At 41.9% G+C, this 21,791-nt stretch overlaps 1 protein-coding gene across 3 annotated transcripts in view; it reads right to left on the minus strand.

Moving 5' to 3' along the window:
* LOC142566372 (transcription elongation regulator 1) overlaps nt 1–21,791 on the minus strand; it is a 332,559-nt gene that overhangs the window by 47,180 nt on the left and 263,588 nt on the right. For all 3 annotated transcript variants that reach the window (XM_075677319.1, XM_075677318.1, XM_075677320.1), the window contains exons 14-15: nt 10,735–10,905; nt 5,922–6,113 (exon numbers count right to left, since the gene is read on the minus strand). In XM_075677319.1, the coding sequence (XP_075533434.1) occupies nt 5,922–6,113; nt 10,735–10,905 (363 nt within the window). The remainder of the gene's footprint in view (nt 1–5,921; nt 6,114–10,734; nt 10,906–21,791) is intronic.

Below are 21,791 nucleotides of genomic sequence, written 5' to 3' on the forward strand. Positions count from 1 at the left end.
AAGAACATTTCCAACACAAGGAGATGCTAACCCTTCACCTTCGTTCGCGTGGAAAGCAGCGCTTGCACCAGCATTTTTTGCTTCTTGGAAAGGCCGGCTCTTCGCAATCGGCTCGTACATGTAGTATGTGCAAGTATGTACGTATGTGTAGTATGTAAAAGTATAAACCCCTTACAAGTGATCTTGCACGCGACAGCGACAGCGCGACAAGCGAGGCGATGGCTGTCGCGTTCACTCGTCGTCTGCAAGCCGAACTCCACGTGAGCGACGACTTCCCGGTATGAGGGCAGCAATATACGTGCCGAAACTAGTGTGACGCATGCTTTATCAATTTAAGTTGATGTATTTTACTGAAGAAGGAGCATAAAATATTTCTGGAGGCCTTGCACTAGGTTCTTATTCTTGCACGTGTAAAATTCAATAGTTTGCTCGTTCCGTGCGACAAACAGTAGTATTTGAGTTATGTACATCCAGTTTTGGCTTCGCACAATTGGATAGTCACTCATAGCATTTCCGGGCGACGAGCGACGAGTTCCAGATTTCTAGAAACGAGCGATCGAGCGACAACAGCGAGCGATTTGCTCATGTGACGGCCCGTTTTGTTGCTCGAAGCCGTCGCCCGTCACCGTGGACTTAACGCCGAACTCCTCAGAGAAACGCAAGCTCTCCAAATTTACCATTGCCGTCTCACCAAACCACAGCGCCAAACCACCTTGCACCGTGCTTAATGTGTGGCGGCAGCGGTCGGTTCGGACGGACACCATCGTTGACGGCATGAGGCGCCCGACCAATCACAGGCGGAAACGAGGCGCGCGAGCTGGCCCTAGTTTGCTGCTGCACTTTTCGCCGAAATAAAATATGTTTGCGCTTTCTTTCGCTCAATTTCGATGCAATATTCGAATTCAGAGGGTTGAAAACCACGGTGTACTGCTCTTCACTCATTTTTTCTGGAAAAGCTTTCAGCTTCCCTTTAAGTTACCTCAGGACCTTCACATTTTCTAACCAGGAATTGTGGGTCTGCCAAGAAAAGAGTGCAAATGGCACCCAAGTGTCAAACTTGATTAAAAAAAAGAATTCTAGTATCCATCAACAAAAACTGGCCATGTACTTGACTGCACGAAGAAAACCACTGAAATGCTCAACTTCATCATAGCCCTGTGCTCAAGTATGCAGCAGGTGCTCCATACATTTTGCTCTAGATCGAACACTACTGTCAATACTGGTTTTATACCGTTGTTACACAGGCACTTGCAACTACCATTGAGTTGAACGGTCATTGGCTCAATTGCAGTTGGTGTTACATGGCGGCTCCAACTGTCATTGACATTAGAGTGATGGTTGACTTCAACTGAGATCGGCTATCCTAGTTGAAGCAAGTCAACTTGGTGGTTGACTTCAACTGAGATCGGCGATTCTAGTTGAAGCAAGTCAACTAGGCAAGATGGCTGCCTTTAGCGCTGTGAGCGGACAGCGTGGTATTGCAAGTTGCTTCTCCTGCACCTGCCAAGCGGTTTTTGGGTCGCAGTCAATGACTGACACACTTATTGGAACTTGGGAGGTGCAAGCCGCACTCAGCAAGCATAATGCTCATGCACACACACAGCAAGGGATTTTTGAGACATTGCCGGCGGCTGAATCTGCTGTGTGTGAAGTCTCACCAACCAGGGGCTGTACTAAACAACCTCACCACAGATGTGCACAAGACAGCGTACCATGTACATCACAAAAACAAGTATCTATGTCGCTATCACGTGCAACTCCAATTAGACTGTTGTTAGTTGAATGGCAATTTCAGTGCCAACTGCTGTTAAACTCAATGACAGTTGAAAGTTCCCGTGTAACAGCAGCATTAGTTTTGACTACCCTCGATGACCAGATCAATACAGCCAAGGATGATGGCTGCAAGTGTAGCCACTAATGTGCTCGTCTACTGCAGCCAACGTGACTTGGCAGGCTACACTGTGTGCCTTCTTATGAAGTGGTCACATCGGTGCACCCAAATTTGTGCAGCTTTAAGTGCCCATTTCTACTGCTAAGGCCTGCATTCACAAATGCAACTCAAGTAACCCCATTATTACAGTACTATATACTCGTGTATTGGCCGCAGGTTTTTCTCAGAGATTTGGGGTGAAAATCATGGGTACGGCCACTACAAAGAGAAAAAGACTTTTTTTTCCATAAATATTTTCAGTGGTACTTATCTTTATTGAACTACTGTACTAGCTTGTACTGATTCTGGCTATGCTTGGCTATTCCTGTAGCGCGTCACCTACCAGGTGGAATAAGTAGCGACGCCCCACGGACCAGCGATGGCAGCATATTGGAGGCAGCCGCTAAATCTCAGAGAATGTGCTTGTGCTGTGCAACCTGGAGGTGCTGAAAACTCAGCACAGCAGCCTTGTTTTGCCAAAAATTTTAGAACACACACACACACACACACACACACACACACACACACACAAACAACATCGGAATTCTCGCAACACAGAACAGATAACACTGCCAACTTTCTAAATAACGAAGGGTGCAGCTTATACAGGGGTAAGTTTTAAATATATGCTTTAGGTGAATTTTTTTTACAAAGTTCTCGGTGCAGCTTTTACATGGGTGCGGCTTTTACACAGGCGCAGCCATTACACGAGTATATATGGTAACATTATTTTCATAAGTATTTGACGCAATACTTCTGTGGAAACCCGCAAGGTGGAGAGAAGTAATTAATAAAGGGAAAATGAGACATCCACCCAATCGTAGCAACTGCTACAAAGAAAACCCAAACTGGTTCCTCGCAAGAAAAGCCTCGCAGTTGAAAAAAAAAATTCGTCCTGGTACGGGACTCAAACCTAGGACCACCGCCTTTCCGGGCAGCCGCTCTACCATCTCAGATAATCAGGCGGTTAGAAGATGGCAGGGCGAAGTTGAACTTATCAACAACTCTAAGCAAAGGCAAGTGTTCGATGTAATAGTTCTGCGGAAACCCGCAAGGTGGAGAGAAGTAATTAATAAAGGGGAAATGAGACATCCGCCCAATCGTACCAATAGCTACAAAGGAAACCCCAACGGGTTCCTCGAAAGAAAAGGCTAGCAGTTGAAGAAAAATGTGTTCTGGCTTGAGACACGAGCCTGGGACCACTGCCTTTCCGGGGCAGCCGCTCTACCATTTGAGCTATCCAGGCAGTTAGCAGTGGCAGGACGAAGTTTAACTTATCAATAACTCGAAGCAAAGACAAATGTTCTATGTAATAGTCTTGCAGAAAACTGCAAGGTGGAGAGAAGTAATTAATAAAGGCAAAATGAGGCATCCACCCAATTGTAGCAACTGCGAGGCTTTCTTAACTGCGAGGCTTTTCTTTCAAGGAACCCGTTTGGGTTTCCTTTGTAGCTATTGCTACGACCGGGTGGATGTCTCATTTTCTCTTTGTTAATTATTTGCTTAAGTACGCGAAAAGGTCAAGGAGAATATAAAAAATCATGGGTTGCATTTTTCAATGTATCCCTTTACTGGGTAAGTATGCAGTATAGTGTCGAGGCTAGGCAAATATTTCTATGAGTGTCATAGTTATATCCATGCATATATAATTGTGGGCTTGCGTTAAAACTGAACGTAAATGTTGTAGTGTTTATATGCACACTTTGCTAAGCAAGCAAAGCAATTGTTGACAAATTCAATTCATCAATCAAATTCATTCGGCAACAGATGCAAGCCATCAGAACTTATCTTTTCAGAACACAAGTATCTAGAAAGCTTTACTGAAGCATAACGTGCATTCTCGACATGTTTTAAGTGCTGGTCGGTAACCTAAGTCATAAGTTTCGTTTGTGAATGTGACATTTTTCTTCATTTTACTGTGTGTGCCAAAAGATCTATAGATGAGCATATACCCTACTTGACACCCCATTCTACTTTTCCTCCCTTTAGTACTAGTATTTAAACTATTTGATTTGAAATTATTAAATTAATATTAATGTTCGATTTGAACCTTAAATTCACTACTCACACATTGCTATTTAATATGAGTCGCAGGGCTCCTTATTCTTATAATTTGGCTACCTCCAGACATGATCCCATTATATTAGACCTCCCCTGAAAACCAGTCACTGGCGCCCCAGATGAAAAAGAACAGCATACAGCATATGTTGTTAAAGGGACCCTGAAATGATTTTGACGATTTTCTACAAACGTACTGAGTCGTTAGAGTAGGTCCTTCTGATCCCTGACGCATCTAAGTGCTTCACGTAAGGCATGTAATTTATTATAAGTTTTTAAAAATGCACATTGCTGTCCATCGCAGCACACTGCGCGGCAGAATTTTAAGCCGCCCCTACCCATATGACGCAAATCACCCATATGACGTCAGTGGGGCGAGCTATCCGATTCGCTGACCAGGGCGCATGATCGATAATTTTTCCAACTTTATGGTAAACAAATGATGTCAGTAATAGTTGAAATGTTAGTTTATTTGTTTTTATAAAAAGAAAGTAACATATAAAGAGGATGCACAAGAACAATTTCTCAGTACACTTAAGCACTTCTGGCACAGCAAGTGTCGTGTGCTTGTGTTACAACGTGCTCAGTCTTTGGCGAGAGCTCCGCCGACAGTGTCGGTCTGTCTTTTCGCGAGTGCTACGATTCGATTTTGTTGCGTTGTGGACTGCAAACGTAGCAACTGGCAATATGTCAAGCTGCGACATCGTGTCCCTCTGCAAGCCAGTAGACGAGTGGACTGGCTGCAGCACATCGGACTGCCACTATCCGATTGGCGCCAGGATTTGCGTGATTGCGGCCGTCACTTTACACCGGAAGATTACTAACGCAATAGCGTTTCGCGAGTCCGGTATTAGGGTAAGCACAGGCGCAAAGGGGACAGGGGCTGGCCGTGTCCCCTTGCGTGTCGTTTCATGGGATGAACAGAAGCGCAAATGTGAATGGTCTGCACGATGCAGCCACCTGGTGGCATACAGCTCAACCAGACACAGTAGCAGTAACAAAATGTATTCTTTGCTGCTGGTGTAAATTTTTCACAGGAGTGTAATCATTATCACGTTGTTTTTGTACATGTTTAAAATGTTTTACACTTGGTTAGAGCAATATTAGCTCTTTCTTTGGCTCTGTGCCAACGGCTGGACCGTAGAGACCTATCAGGCAGCTCACGTACACCTACGTTAAAGTTTCTTCATCAGCTTGAGTTTATGCCTCCACCGTTCTGTCGAAACGTTCTGCTAGTGTGTGGTTACCGGAATACCACACACGTTCAGCGCTGCGACAGAATGCTCGCAACGCATGCTGCTTCGATAGCTCTCGCTTGCAGTCGACGGCCAAGCGGCTAGCGGAGAAGTTCCGCGCGGGCGGGCTCCAAAACAACCGGAAGTGGACGATGTGACGTCGCATCGCGACGCAGAACCAGTAAAGGCGGAGCTTAGCCCCGTTGGCTCGGCGAACGAGTTAAGGAGGAAAAGCATGGCTAGGGAGGAGGGTAACTTTAATGGCTTGTAGCTCCATTAATACGTAACGCTTCACTTAAATTGTGGTGCGAATTTTCTACTTAAGCTGTATCCTACGCGTCTACAAAATTTGTCTGAACTATATCAGGGGCCCTTAAAAATTTCTGTGAACTGTACTGTTAAAAGAAAGAAAAAAAAAAAGATGAAAATTAGGGGGTTTATGTGTCAAAACTACTATCTGATTATGAAGCATGCCGTAGCACGAGGCTAACGAATTATTTTGACCACCTGTGGTTCTTTCCTGTGCACCTAAACTAAGTACACGAGCGTGTTTTTCATTCCCTTCACCACAGAAATGCGGTTGGGATCGAACGCGCAACCTAGAGCTTGGCAGTCCAATGCCATAGCCACTGGGCTACCACAGTGGGACGAATTGTACTGTGGTGCCCTTGTAGCTGCACAAATATACGTTTGCTTACCAAGTCTGTGAGCAAGGCATTAAAATGCTGAACAGCCTCATCGTGCTTGTGCTGCTCGCGTTCCTTGTCCCGCTCACGCAAGTGAGTGGACAGTGTCCTTTGCACCTCCTTTTCCCTCTCACGCAGGCTTGCTTCAATCCGCTCCTGCTTTTCTCGCTCACGTGTGCTGTCATCTTCACCCTCATGGCCATGCTGAAAAAAAAAAGGGGGAGGGGGGGTTATGCATGCAACATATAGCTGCTAAAGGTCCCACTAAACACGTGGCTGCAAAACGTACAGTGGAATCTTGATAAACCGAGATAACTTAAATGGAACTGCCTCTTAAATGGAACACCATCCTCATAGATAGTTGGTTTTGCATTCACGCAATTGTACTCAGCTTTGTCTCTCAGTAAATGGAGCTCTTGATAAACGGAACCGATTTCCCTGGTCCCTTGATGTTCCGTTTAAAGAGAGTCCACTGTATACAGTAAAACCCCACTGTTATTGCCCTCGTTAATCAAATGCACAACTCCAATTTTGGATAATCTTTGCAGGAACCAAACTTCAATGCATTTGTGTCTTGCCAATATGGAGACTCCCTGCAAGGGAAATGGCCAGGGTAGAAATGCACAAAGTCCCTAAAAGCTCACATATTTCTGTTTCATTAATATTAACAGGACTTCCTCTAAATGAAAGGACACAAAATCCCTGCACACACTGGCAGTAAAACATGTACCTATGTCAGCCTGACTGCACTGACCAGCGACGCCTCCACTACCTCAGAAGCCTCGTGATAGCTTTGGTGTTGATGTGCTCTCCCAAGTGCACATGCTTTCTTAAATGAAAACTGGGCCTTTCACATCTTTCAGCTATTATGCTGGCATCTAGTGCAATGGGAAGCCAAACAGATTTTTATCTTATGTGCTAGCTTCAGCGGCAAGCTGCAGCTGTCCATACTAAACTCATGTTGAATCGTAGTTGAACCTTGATACAACAGACACGGACATAATGAATGCATTTAGCTGCATATGTTTATAACAAAGGTATCCTTTAGTCGGATGTGGCTCTGTTATAACCAGGATGTTGAACTGGGGAAAAAGAAAACATACTGGTTTAGAGCACTGCGATTTCATTCCGGTTCGTAGAAATAAAAAATTCTACACGGTTCACAAACCAGTTCGGCCAAGTAAACTTTATTCTGCCCTATGGCGATATGCTGCACAGTGCTATTGACTTGTATGCATGGTGCACACGCAAGCTTTGTCAGGAGGTGGAATAAATGGGCTCCCTCGCACATGGGAAACAGGAATCGCTGTTTTTTTTTTTTACATGTAAATCAATGAACTTTAATGTTGTACGGCTAAACCAGACATGCACATAAAGACAGTCATCTTAGGCAGTGTCATCACAAAAGTGTGCGGTATATGCTATGGTGCCTAAACGCGTCATCGCTGTTTTTCATGTTTCCTTTTATTCACATCTATAATGAGTACGGGGAAAATAGAAGTTAATAGGGGTGTTCGTATGGCAGAATTTTCTAATCGATCTGAATACGAGGATGCAGTATAGATCCAAGCATTGAGATGCTGAAATCGGGCAGTGGCCACATGATTTCGAGCTGGGTCGGTTTTTTTTTCTTTGTACACTCATTTGAAGCACAATTTGCAGCACTTGATTAAGCTTTTCATGTTACTGCTATCACCATGATTATAGCAATGGCTAAAATGGTTGCTAAATGCAACCCTCTATGCGTGCGTGCTACGCATACGCGTCGATACCACGACGGTATCACGGCAATCACCTGTGAGCACCCCTTCGGCATTCTAATTCAGGATGTCTACCAAGTTGACATCTTCAAATTCCCCGAGTTTTCCAGGTTTTCCCTGAGTGCTTCAGCAAAATTCCCTGAGTGAAACAGAACTTTGTTTCATGTCGAGACGGGCTCACACCATGTTGCCCATTCTATCACTCTCTAGTTAGCATGTTAAAAAATATAAATGACTTAATCCAGTTTGAATAGTACGGAGAAGCACTTATTTTATTCAGAAAAGAAAAAAAGAAGGAAGGGGTTATTAAACTGCACAGTGAATAAAATACCTTCGAAAAGAATGGTAAAACCCACTGCAAATCTAGTTGAACATTCTCCAATACAAATAAGAAGGAGATGCATACCGAATCAAATATTTTCGAATACGAACTACTTCTATCCACTGATAGCAAGCTCATTGGTATGAGGCCCGAACTTTGTCACAAATGAGATTCTCTCTCAACGGCTGGTAATTAAGTCAACCTCAACTGTCCTGACATACTCTCAGCCCCCGCACAATGCTTCAGTGTTGCATTTCACTAATTTTAAGATTTTATTTTGGTTTGGATGAGGGAAACCTGCATCTCAGCATCACCTAACACTTTGTTTTTTTGAGCTCACGCTCCTTCAAAGAAGTGGCGGCACGCTTCCTTTCCGGTTCATTGCTCAATGTGTAAGTCCTTTCTGTTCTCGTTGTCTTTCCGCCGCGCGTTTGTCCCACGGACCATTTGAAGCATCCTCTTGGTTAGTTTTACAGTAAACGTCCAATTTTCCGCACTCCCTAGGGGGCGCGAAAACGTCCGAAAAACCGGGCATTTCGAAAAAGGGAGGATGACAAAAAATTGAATGCACATCTTTTACTGATCTTGAGGGCTCAAAATTGCCCCAGACACATCTGAAAAAGCTCTGAACGACTGCCAGTACACTTATTAGGCATATCGGTGCTCGTACTGTGACAGGAGATGGCAGGTGCACGCGTGTATAATTAGGGAATACATACTATGTCCCGTGACAATTGCTCCCTCCCACACTTGTTATGCTTCATCGCTTAACATTTCTGTACTGAGGCAAAGCTGACTTTCGGGACCCAGCATTATGCAACAGGCAGTGCTTTCCGAGCTCTGAAGCCAATCGCCAGGACCAGAAAGGCGGAGCCGGTGCCATTGCTGACCAGCGGCAAATCCTTTCAATAAAAAACACGGCACCAAACAGCAAGAAACTTAATCGCGAACGTCGAAGCAGCTACGCCTGGCGTTTCTGCGTTGACGGCTACGGCTGCCAGCGGATCTGCGTGAGAGCGCCAGTTCGAGGCAGCGAGATGCTCAAAATTGAAGTTAGTGGCTTCGACTAATGCTGTTTCACACCTGCGGTCACGGCAAAAAGTCCGGACAATCGGACAGCAAAAGGTTCTTGCTTTCGAAATTTCAGACATTCTTACACATTGACCCTATGGTATACGTGGTGGTGCCGCGAAGCCGTCGGACGTCCGGTTTGTTGACTGTACAATGGCAACTCCTCCAGCCGTCGACATGGCATCAATGACGATTCGTTATTATTCCTCTGTTTTACTCGAGCCAGCTAGCGTTATTGCAATCTTCGTTCCCTTTCGATAAAATCACAGCAAATTTTCCTCGATAGAAGCAAAAGTTCCCGGAGTTTTCCCAGAGTATTTCCAGACTATTCAAAATCCCCGAGAATTCCCGGTTTCCCCAGTTGGTAATTGTACTCTGACCCTGTAATTGATATTGGTATAATATGGCTCTTGTAAATAGTTCTTACAGCAAGAAAAAGCTTAAAAATTATTTGGTGCAAAAGCAAATGAATGTTCAAACACCCATATTCAAACTTTCGCACGAAAAAAGTTAAGGTGGTAAATGCACTGCCATACAAACCCATCTGAGCCCAAAACGAAACAATTATCATGCATAAATTGAAGGTTTGTGAAGAACACTGCAAATATTGTTAAGGCGCAAGCTCTCTATGAGTACTGTGGTGACCATAAAGCAATCGTCATTGTGTAATAAATAAAAATGTGGCAAAATGGCACAAATGGAACGCAATAACTGTATATACAGTGATGAAATAGTGCAATCACCGAAATTGGAAACGGTCAGACAGTATGAAGAGCATTTTTCAGAATAATTTTTTTTCCTTCATGAGAACAAAACAAAGCAAAGAAAATAATTCTAATTATTTCTGTTGCTAAGAATATTTTTCACCCACACAAAAAAGAATGAAAACTCCCTTTGATTTTGCTTGCAAAGGTAATTATTAGCCAGTTTTTTCAAACTTGTCACTTTGGCTATACACAGAATACCTAGGACCTATGCAGAGTGACCGCATGTGTTGGAAGTTTCGACCTATAAGGCTCATAATGGTCCCGGGCCTGGCCTGAGTGCATGGATTCAAACCCAAGCCTGACCTCGGCCTAAGACTTCGGGCCTGGGCTTTTGGGCCAGCCCGGGCCTGTGCAGTGGCAGTGCTCCACGAATGACTGCCTTGGGGAGGTACTTGCTTCTCAAGGTGGGAGACAGCCTTCTTATGTGAGGAAGAGAAGCTCATCTCCTCACACCCTTGCTACATTTAAATTGTTTCAATCTCAGCTGAACCCTGATATCCCTGTGGTGAAATGCTCCCTGGGGATGGTTCTTTGCAACCTCTAGTGCATCACGAACATTTACCATGGAGCCTGGTGAGGAGCCCCTCTGAGGTCCACCACTCTATGTGCACGGCAGCAGAGACAAGTCCCAAGTGGTCACAGGCACACAGGCATAGTCGCAACCAAGCATGTGAGAGGATACACCTTTAGCAGAATGAAGCATCGCCTAGTGTTGCACCGAAGATGCTGCAACCTTTTGCGACTTGTAGAAAAAAAAATCTTATTGCACTGGCATCCTTCGCCTTCTGCCAGAACAGATTTTTTGCTTTGCTCTATGTCAGCTGCAATCACAGTAGCTTAAGAGTGTTCCCTCCTCACCACTATACTATACTAAACTTAAGAAATGTGATCAGGAAATCACTTACAGGTGCGCTCAGCTTGGACACATACTCCTTGAACCACTCCTCTCGCTGGGAGCTGCTTTCCACTGCTCGGTATCGAGCATCTTCAGCCATGCTCTTCTTGACATCACCCCAACGGGAGTGTTTGTCCAAGTTTTTCTGTTCTTTAAGCAGCTCCAGAAAATCTTTTTTCATCTACATGAAGAAAAAAGAAAAGAAAATACACAAGGTAAGCGCTGAAATCGAAATTGCTCCTTAGCAAAATGAAAAGAAAAAGAAAAGTGGCACTTAATTATAAGGCACAATCACAAAGCTGAAGGCACACCTTTCATATATCTGCGAGAAACAGGTGCCACACAAGAGTACAGTCAAAATGAAAATATCTTTGGAGATAGCGTTGCAAATTGGTGAGAAGCAAGCTGGGCAAACTGCTACATAGCGTGCTCTCCATGCCTGTGCTGGAGCTAGTGTGTGGACCCCCCCCCCCGCTTCTCACTGTGCAATCAACAGCTGCCAAGTACCTGCAGAAAACTGTACTCGTCCACACATCGGAGCAGTATGCTATACAATTGCAGAATGCAGAGATGCAATCCTGAAGGAACATAAGCAGCCAAATGTGGCTAGCACATTAAACTTGCATTTTCAGTGAAAGAAGCTATACATGAATGGTTAAACTGACTCGGAAAATTCTATGCAATGAAAAGGAGGCTGTAATTTTTTTTCATGATATTGAACAGAAAACAAAGTGAACTGAAATACCGAATGTTAAGCAAAAATCTCCAGTGAAAAGTTAACAAGGGCTATGCTCTATTTTCATAAGACTGCTTATGTTCCCCCTTTGAATGCTGGCAAACAATGTGCCAACACATTCACCCTGAAGCAAGGGAATCAGATGTGCAAGTGAGCTCAGTGCACACTGGGCAACAAGCATCAATACAAGACCTCAATGCTACTCAGCAATCTCCAGTTTGCTTTTTAATGCCCCAAACATTGCTTTACAGCACATAAGAATGCTGCCCAGTGAACTAACTGTGGTTCAATTAAAAGAAATGCATTTGTTTGTTGGGGAGCAATCTACATGTAAATGTTTCTGCTAGCGTGGTAATTTTTAAGAAATGTCCAAGCCTAAAAACCTATGTCCAAGGAGATGATGCTGGCCTTTTAAAGCCTAAGACAGTTTGCACATGCTCATGTACACTTATTGCAGAACCAGAGGAAACCAACAAATTCAGTAGTTATAGCTGATGTTTTTCAAACTTTTCTTGTATATATGAAGACCCTGATACCCAGGATCTCAAACAGACCTGATGCTATCACAACTAAAAGTAAGGTTTGTTGATACATAATTATAGCATGAAAGAAAGCCTAACCATTGTCTGAAAAAGGTCACTAGCACATATACACATTTTCTATGGAAGGAAAAAGTAGCCACGAAAGGTTGTATTACATCAAGTACTGCCCTATAGCACGGAGTAAGACATATAGGAGGTGAAACTCCCGTCAGCGCGAGCGAGCGCGGGCGACCAGATAAAGTCACAATTATTGTATGCGCCGACGGGGCCATATACAGTGGCGGCGCCATGCGGCGCGTCGTAGAAGCCGCAGCGGGGGAAAAAAAAAAAAAAATGCAGCGCCCGGGCAGGCGGCTCCGACCACTCCGGCCACTCCGGCGCGCTCTCAACGGCGGTAATTTCTTTCCAGGCCGCCAGCACGATAACGGCACCACGGGCTTGTGACCTTTTCTGGTCGCCGCAAACAGCGGAGTTTCCACTCCTAAATATTTCTTGCTCCGTGCCTATAGGCAGTTCATAAGTGCCCAAATATTCCAAATTTCAAATATGAATAGAATATTCTCTGCTATTTGATTAGTATTTGATTTAGGAATTGTCATTGAAAATTTTTTAATTCGTGTTTTGAATATTGGAGCCGTGAAGTAGAGAGAACTATGGAAGCGAGGACTGCAGGAGAGTTTCTGAGCAAGTGCACATAACTTCTGCTTAATAATTTCTAGTCATTCAATTAAGAATGGATTGCTTTTAGGCAGCTTGCATATGAAAACTTCTTTCAATTCATCATTTGGCCAGTCTTGCCATGTCTGCACCTCATTAAAACTATGTGTGGCACTGTAGTACCACCATTTCACTACTTCAAGAAACACGACACATTATGAACATCTGTTGATGTGCAGTTGCCTCTACTCATTGCTGGTATAGTTATGGCACCTCAGCTGCTAAAGGCTGTTGTTACTCACTCACAAGCTCTTCAGTTGTTCAAACGTTTAGTTATGAATGGTATTACACTAAATATGGCATATAAGCCTCCATTTTTTTTTTCACCAAGTGGGCTACACAAAGAATTACATATTTCACTTTGTTTAGAATTTAGAAAATATTTCATATTTCATTTGATATTCAGGACTAGTTTTTCTTGAACATTCATATTTTATTCAATTAGGAAATTTCACTATCTGAACAACCCTAGTCAAATCGTCTTTAATAGAGTTTTAGATTAGGGGACATAAGTGGCTTGCATACGCAAGCAGTTGCGTCCCCTAAACTAAAACTCTCTAATGATATTTTTCTCCTTTTCTATGCTACAAAAGTTGGAACATTTAATGATATCTGTAACCAAGTGGGCCAATTCTACTTGTCCTGGGGCAATTTTATACTGCAAAAGTTGGACACCTACAAGTGCACTGATTCAAACCAATTTTTCTCATTCCTTTATGCATTAATCATTTCCTGAGCATAGAATGGTGGTCCGTAGCTGTGGCATGCTTGTATGTCTAGCTACAGACAGCTATTTATCTGCTCTGAACATAGACGTGAAAGTTCATGAAGCAAGCCGAGAAATTTTTTTTAATACAAACTGTACAAATGGAAGGCTTGGACCATAATCAACATGCTCCTCGGTCTATACAAAAATCTCCCTTTCTTTATTCACTGGGCATATTTTCATGCACTGCAACACAGCCTATTGTAGACGAAACAAGCAATCAGGTCCTGAAAACAAATACACTATACACAGATTCAATTCTGTTATAAGGTCCACTGTTGCTGCTGCTGCAACATATTGTCATGCTGTTATAAGAGAGAAAAACAAAACAGCTGTACAAGAACAAGCCGCAAGCACAGTGGTGCAAATTTCAGAGATGAAGGGCACAATATGGCTGTAGTATAATAAGCATAGTGTCAACATTGTCACGATGGATCACTTCATTTTATATATGTCACAAGTATCACTGTTCTGAAACACAAAACAGTTTATTATGTCTGCCCAGTGCCTCTAGGTCATGAACTGAAAGAAAGAGTGAGTTAAAACACCAGTCAGGCGCTACAAGCAGGCCCCTAGGCAGAAGCAACAAAGTATAAACCTTCGCCATCTTGCTGGCTAATGAATAAAGCATACATGGAGATAAGCTTTATAAATGCAGTTATATCTAGCACTTATATTCCCTAACACTTACAAAGAAACATCAAGTACAAAACAATTCTGACTTTAATCTCTGCTACTAACAGACATGAGCCACTCTCAAGAACTTCTGAAAATATGACATTTCAGCAATGACTACTTGATTGGCAGCATGTTTCTAAAATAACACAAGCCTGCTTTGTTATGCATCTGTCCATAGCATACTGCCATTTTTTTTTTCTTCCCTAGATAGAGAGGAACATGAGGAAAGCCACATAACTGATAAGGACTTTGTTTACTGCCAACACCACAGAGAAGCAGGAGCAGTTTTCCTTACCATGTCTCCGGTTCATTCAGCACCTATTCAAAACAAATTGTATTAGCCAGCTCCAATCATAGCTTGGGCAGGCCAGCAGTCTCCAAAGTTCCCCAGTAATAAATACACTACTAGTAAAAAAAATTACAGTAAAACAGTTCTTATTATCTAAAAAATAGAAGTGAAGTGAATGTGCTGGACCAAATTTTCAACACAAATTGTTGACAAATTTTCGTCATAGGGGTGTGCAAATATTTAAATTTCAATCACTATGTAGTCAAATTGCATAAGTCAACCTAAGTACACATAGCGTCCAGCTCAAATACTTCAAACTAATAGATCGTTAACTATGCAAGCATGGTCACCATAGCTTCATATTTGGCGACTTGTAAAGCTCTGAAGTTGCAGCCCTACGGCATTGTTCACTTGAACTGAATCAAACTTCCTTCTTTATGTTAATCCTGTAGGCCACACCCCACTGTCAGAGCAGCAGTTTCATACAGCAAGTGAGTGCAGAGTTTCTAGTGAAATCCTTGTCATACTCTGCTATCACTAGTGAGCGAACAGGTGACTTGATAAAAACAAGGCATTGCCAGACGTGGCAGTTACTGATAATGCACGATACGCAGAGCTGTAGAAGAGTGTTAGGCTCAAATGTATGTGTGGCTAGACTGTGGAGCAACGTGCAAGAGTTTGAAAGGTTAGCGTGTGTTCAGCAAGGCATATCAATCCTGATGTGGACATAAGGCCGCAGTGCATTCTTCATGCCAAAACAGAACTTGGCAACATGATGAAAAAGAGCTAGGTGGCATGTGAACACATACAATAGAGACTTTTAGCTTGTTTGTTATACGGGTAAATGCAGGTGAACGGGGCGGAGGGGCGGAGGCGTAAACTTGAGTGACCTGCATGGTGCAGCCACCTGGTGGTGCAGAGCTCAGACAAAAACGGCTAATATTGCATTAACCAGGTGTATTCCACTTTGCTGCGGGTGTAAATTTTCAGCAGCAAAGTAGCAATATTAGCTGTTTTTGTCTGAGCTGTGTGCCACGAGGTGGCGGTAACATGCAGGCCACTCACGTTTACGCCTCTGCTCCTAAGCCCCAACGCACAGTCCGCCTGTGTTTACCCAAATACTGGAAAAGCTAAAACTCTGTCTTTTCATGCTTTAGCTGTAGACATGTTTTGTATGCCACTCGTATATTGTGCTTTCAATATGAATAAGTTTTCACCCATTCAAATTAAACAATTTGCAAGCTATATACACGTGGCTTGTACAGATGCTTTAGGTTCCTCGGTAGATTCACAGTGAAGGAAATTATAGTGAAAAAGAGTAATTAACAAAGATATTGTTCATAACATTTAAAAATTTTGAATTTGCTGTGTACACCTATGACCAAAAGTATGCAAACCAGAGGTTCTGCAAGGGAAAGAGAATTTCTTCAATGTCTTGGCATTGCAAACATCGCAGTGCATTTATCAGTTACAGATTGTTGATCTGAGTTGCCAGGATTCTTTTTATTTTCTTCTTTCTTTGCAGAACTTCAGGTCCACTTACTTTTGAATCACGGGTGTACATTTATATTGGAAATTCGAAGAATGCTGTACCTGACAGCAAGCTCATTTAGTTCCACCTTTTCTTGCAAGACTGAGATATCCAGAGCGAAATCTGGTCACTCAGTGTGGCTAATTTCACATTCAGAGGGTAGGCGCGAAGATGTGCTGCAAAAATATACAGCTTGCCATGCATTGTGTATCAGTCGGAAAGAAAGGCTGGGCAAAGCTAGAAGTGCTTATCACCTTAACATGTTGGACGGTATTACAGGTTAAAGGCTTCTCTGGAGCAAACTAAGTTTGCTATTAGGCAGCATCCAGCAAAGCACTCCAGAAGGTATTATGATTGAGAGTGTAAATTATAGCGGTACTGAATAAGCAGATAATTTTAATGTTACTCTACTATATTAATTGACGGTACACATGACTCTAGAGCGTGAGATTCTATCAATTCTCTCATAAAGAGTATTTTTCTTTCCAAGTGTAACAATTCTGAGGCGCTCTCAGAATTTAGGTGCATGAAGATGAACAAGAGTGAGGGTGCACTTAGTCTAAAAATGGAGTCTGTTATTCAAGATATATATTAACTTATATCTACTATATTTCTTTTAATCTGGGCATACTTCCACTTGAAATGAAAAAGCAAGAGCTGTTGTATTGCATAAATTGACCAGTATCTAGCAAACTTTTTCTAAGGGACAGGAACAACAATTTTATTATGACTAGTGTGGTTTCTCGATAAATTTAACTTAATTACGAGCAAACAGTTTAGTTTCAGAACTTTAGTTACAGAACTCACTTTCTTTATGACAAAAATAATGAATCATTGAAAACTGTGAAAATGAAAAACTATACATGGAACATACATTTCTCAGAGGTGTTACACAGAATAAACCATATGACACTTATTCAGAAACCATCCATGTTCAGTGCGTATCTATCGGTAGTGACAAATCAGCCTATAACACAGACACGATGCACCCCAGGAGAGTATACTGGGCACTTTATTACTTAACATATACATAACCAATTTAGTTACTATGGATAGTGATGTATGTCATTCATGCAAATGACACGAGCTTATTTTTATTGGGATCTGACATTGATAATCTATTGAAAATGGGTAATTGTGTTAGAAATACTTCCAAGTATGGTCTGAAAGAACTGCACTATACATATAAACTCAAACAAAACAAAGAAGTAATATCATTCAAGGCAAATAATGTTACCCTCTCAATACTTCTCTTAACCTTTCTGGTAAAAGAATATAAACAGTTATGAACATTAAAAATTCGAGGGTCTAACGAATTCATGCTACAAGAAATGCATATTGAACATCCAGAAACCAAGCCTGCTCGTGGTGTAGGTATCTTGAAGAAATTTCAGAATATGCTGCCCAAACAAACTAAGCTACTATTATATCACCCATTTTGCTCTTTTTGAATCAAACATTAACTACTGCCATTTAGGTTGGATTACCAAGACAACCACAAAAATTATTAAGCTAGCAAATTACAAAAAGGTGCACTCAGTGCAATAAATTAATGTAATAAATTAATGTATACCATTCCTGTCAGCCTATGAAGAACCACAATTCAGAAACTTGAATGTAATAAAAGGTGCCTTTATGAAATGCCTCTTCTTCAGTCGCAGATGCAAATACATCACAGAATTGCATTCCTATCCAAGAACATGAACTTTGAACTAAATTTCATACATTTCACAACGCCACATCATGAATATTGGCTGTTCCACATCTGTGAATACGCTTACAAAGCGCTAGATTATTTATTGCCCAAAACTCTATAAACAGGTTTAATTTAACTCAGTTATCAATAAAATTACTTAATATAGAGACATCAAGAAAATGTTTTTCTGAAATATTTTGCTTGTAGTGTTTCACCTATTGTTGTGCTATTCTTGTTAAGAAATTTGCTTTACTGTTTTTCCTCCTAAGACTTGTATGTTGTTTCTTTGTAAAGATTTCTTTGGACAATGTATGGTGCTCTGTTGAGTTTCTCCCCACTTTATTTTAGGGGGCAGTGTAAAGCCACATGCCACATATCTCCTCAGCCATGCAACAGCCAAGCGGTATTATGGCATCCTATGTGCCTGTGTGTCTGGAAGTGTTTTCTAGCCCTGTGGGACGGAGAAATGTGTGAGAACCTGAGGTAAGCCAAAATTCTGAATCTTCAAGCACAAAATCAGACACCCTGAGCAACAAATCGCATGATGAATAGTCTACTCTTGCAGAAAAATAATACAAACTGAACCTGCCTTAGGATATGAATGCCTTCAATTTTCCATACGAGGTGTAGACCCTTCACACAATGATAAACTTAATTAATGTATTTGTGAATTCTATTTTCTGCCTCAATTTGCAATGCAGGCAGAAATGTCCGCCATGGGGAATAAAGCATCTGTGCAAGCCACAAGTGTGTTGCTTGCACAATAAAAATAAAAAATAGTGGAAGTTTAATGATGAAGGCCATGTATATGCTGCTTTCAAAGCAGTATGTGTTTTCCAACGTTCAATTCGTCAAACTGCAGCTTGCAAGTTGTTATGCAACGAAAAGATGCTGCATGTGGCAGTGTCTGCACAGGGACAACATTCTATGAACAGCGCTACTTCTCAAACTCTGCCTTCAATGTCACATTTAGGTAAACCCTCTGTTTTTTAGAGCAATGGATTGGCACTAGTTTTGCACCAGAAATTATTTTTGACAGACCATGTATTTGTTCTGTTCCAGTCATTATCTAACTGCTCTGGCCATGACCACATGGTACTTGAATTTTTATGCCATAATAGTACACCAGTCCTTTCTAATTTGATTTGAACTAAAATTTCACTATTCGCATACCTCTAAATTAGTCAACAGCTTAACATACTACCTAGCCAAAGTTCCTCAGCTGAGAACAATTAAGGTAGACTCTAATTAGATTCACAACAACAAATTTGGAAGTGCCAGAGCTACTACTACATAGCTCTGGCACACTACTACACTACACTACTAGCCGCAACCAAAAACCAAGGCATAACTTTTTTTTTTTTTTTCAGAACTTGCAATCCATCTTGCTTGTACAATTTCTGTGAGACTTAATTTTCTAGCTCACAAGGCTGCTTGCACACCTAAGCACACCTAACTAGCTTGAACCTACAACAAATCAATGACATCTGGCACAAAATAAGCAGTTTAACCACAGATGCTTAATTTCTCACATACCAGTCTGTGGTTACTTCTCCTGCTTTAAGTTCTGAGCACAAAGTTTGGCATAGCAGCTGTAAATGCTTTTCCATCGTAAAAGATGTTTCTCATGGAGAACAATTCATTTAAAACATGACTTACAAATTTGGGCTTTGTGGGTAAGCCTACTGCTGATGTTTTCGACTATTTTTGAGTGGTGGTAAGAATTGAACTCAATTGCCAGCTGTGCAAAACCGTAACGGAGAGATTCAGTTTAGTCATTCTAAAAGTAGAAAAAGTGGACACATATATCTCATAATTCTCTGCATTCTTTTATAACACTGACAGGGAAGCTTTGCTAGGCTAGTAAGTATAGGACTTGTTCTACAATTCTTTGCATGCTAGGTGGTTCATTTTCCTCAAATGATTACCTAAGGACTGGTGTTCTTAGCACTCTAAGCATAGTGCTACCATTCCCATGCTTGTCTGTATATTTGATGTAAGAAAAAATGCTGACCTTGCACAAAAGCTGGGCCGCAATTTTGTAGCATTTCCTTCCACTCGATTCTATTCCTCTTTTCATCCACCGTTCAAGGCTGGCTGATCCCATTGACAACGTGGGCAGAATGTCACTCTGACCACTGATGAAGCGCGAAAAGGAATAGCATCGGGAAAGACATCGCTACAAAATCGTGGCTCCAGTTTTGAATGCGCATTTTACGTAAAGAAGAATAAAAAAGAATATCTGAAAAATATATTACACTGTATTTACTTGCGTAAGGCTCACATCCCCACTATGAAACACGAAAAGTCATGTGCATACCCCCATGCGTAGTGGCCTCCAAGATTGCATTGGCGCACAGTTGTGATCTCAGAGGTCAAATCAGCATGCTTATTCATTTCCGCAAGCTTCTACCAGATAGCACTAGTTACTGCCCTGCTGACAATGGCATTGTCATAATATCATAACCTGCCAGATTGTGTTCAAGCGGCACACATCCAACAAGCTTCAACGGCATTGAACGGCAGTGCTGAGGCAAGTTGTTTAGCAGGTTTAGCTGCACGGTGCTTTAGGGCGCATTTGAAAGGCACTGCTGCAAGAAGTGTGGACGTTGATTTTTAACACATAGCATGCGGTTTTATTCGAGACTGCTGTCAAAAACTTCAATGTGATGGGAATCTCAAACAGCATGAAGGACGACCAGCTCTGCGAAAGCGCCAACGAGGTAAGCTATAAAACAAAGAGAGCAATGAAACGACGAGGATGAATGAATAAAAGGGTTCGGCCAACAGTGGTTGCATTATACTTTGCTTAGCTGTCTGAGCACAGTTAGAGGAGACTTAAGTGAGTAGCCATAAGCCTACCCCAAGAAGGCTCGTGCCCCATAATAAACCTGAAGAAAAAAAAAGCGCTGGCCTTACACAAGTAAATACGGTGTATACTGTTCTCCTACAGGGAAAGGTTCAATGTTGTGAGCATGATTAAGAACAAGAGTGTATCTAAATGAACTTTGTGAAGCATCGCACCATCTTTCATGATAATTATAACAGGTTATATAGGACCACAGTTCACCTTTTAACGTTACGCAGATTATGCAGACAAGTGTTTGCCTACATTAATGGGGCAGAGCCAACAAGCTAATGACCAACAAGAACACACATCAAGGGCTATAAGGTAATCGTAGGGCAGTGCGATACAAGCATGTGGTAGAAAACAGCAAGGCTGCAAACTATTCCATGCTACACACATACTACTGCCTCAAGAAAGAAGAAACCTCTTACATGGCACAAAGATATTCTCAAGATACCTTGGCAAGCCATGTGCATAAATGAGTACTTTAAGAAACAAACCAAGTGAGCCAGACAGCAGTGTAGCAGTAAAGATAGCTGCAGCACAGTACAGCAGCAGCAACAGCGACAAGTGAGCATAGCAGCTACTTCATATACTTGGTGCACGTCCAAGAACACCCGTGACTTCTAGACTGCATCTTTCACTGGTTCATCAATTTTTTGTCATAAATGCTGAACCTCATTTTCTAAACATTGTACATGTTAGCCTCCAGAGGCTCCAAATTTTTAGTTTAGGATAAAAAGTCACCACAAAGTGCCGAAAAAAAAAAAAAAAGCTTCCTTCATGTAGTCACACTAGGGCAACACGATTCTTTAATGTTCACACAATTATGGAAGAATTCCCCCAGTGCAGAACTTAGACAACTATTATATTCAATACCCATTAATCATGGATGCCTTAACAGCCATTAAATGGCTATCTTAAATTGAAAGCTCGAAGTCTGGTTCTAAATTTATGTCCTTGCAGACACTGTGTGTCCCTTGAAAGACTTTTTTCCCCTGAAAGGTGGAGAGCCATCAATAGAATTAAACTCAAATAAATAAACAAATAAATAAATAAATAAATAAACAAACAAACAAACAAAAAATAACGCCATAGAACCTTTAATACCAAAAATTTCTTCGCTGCCAAAAGGTGCCTAGTTAATTGTGAGCAGTTAAGCCTTTTACTTATTCACAGTGTGGTGACTCAATGCAAGCAAAGCAAATAGACAGCACAAACGTGTGGAACACTCTTGCAAAGATGCATTGACACAGAGTTTGAC

Source organism: Dermacentor variabilis, unplaced genomic scaffold, assembly GCF_050947875.1.
Source record: "Dermacentor variabilis isolate Ectoservices unplaced genomic scaffold, ASM5094787v1 scaffold_12, whole genome shotgun sequence".
Classification (NCBI taxonomy): Eukaryota; Metazoa; Arthropoda; class Arachnida; order Ixodida; family Ixodidae; genus Dermacentor; species Dermacentor variabilis.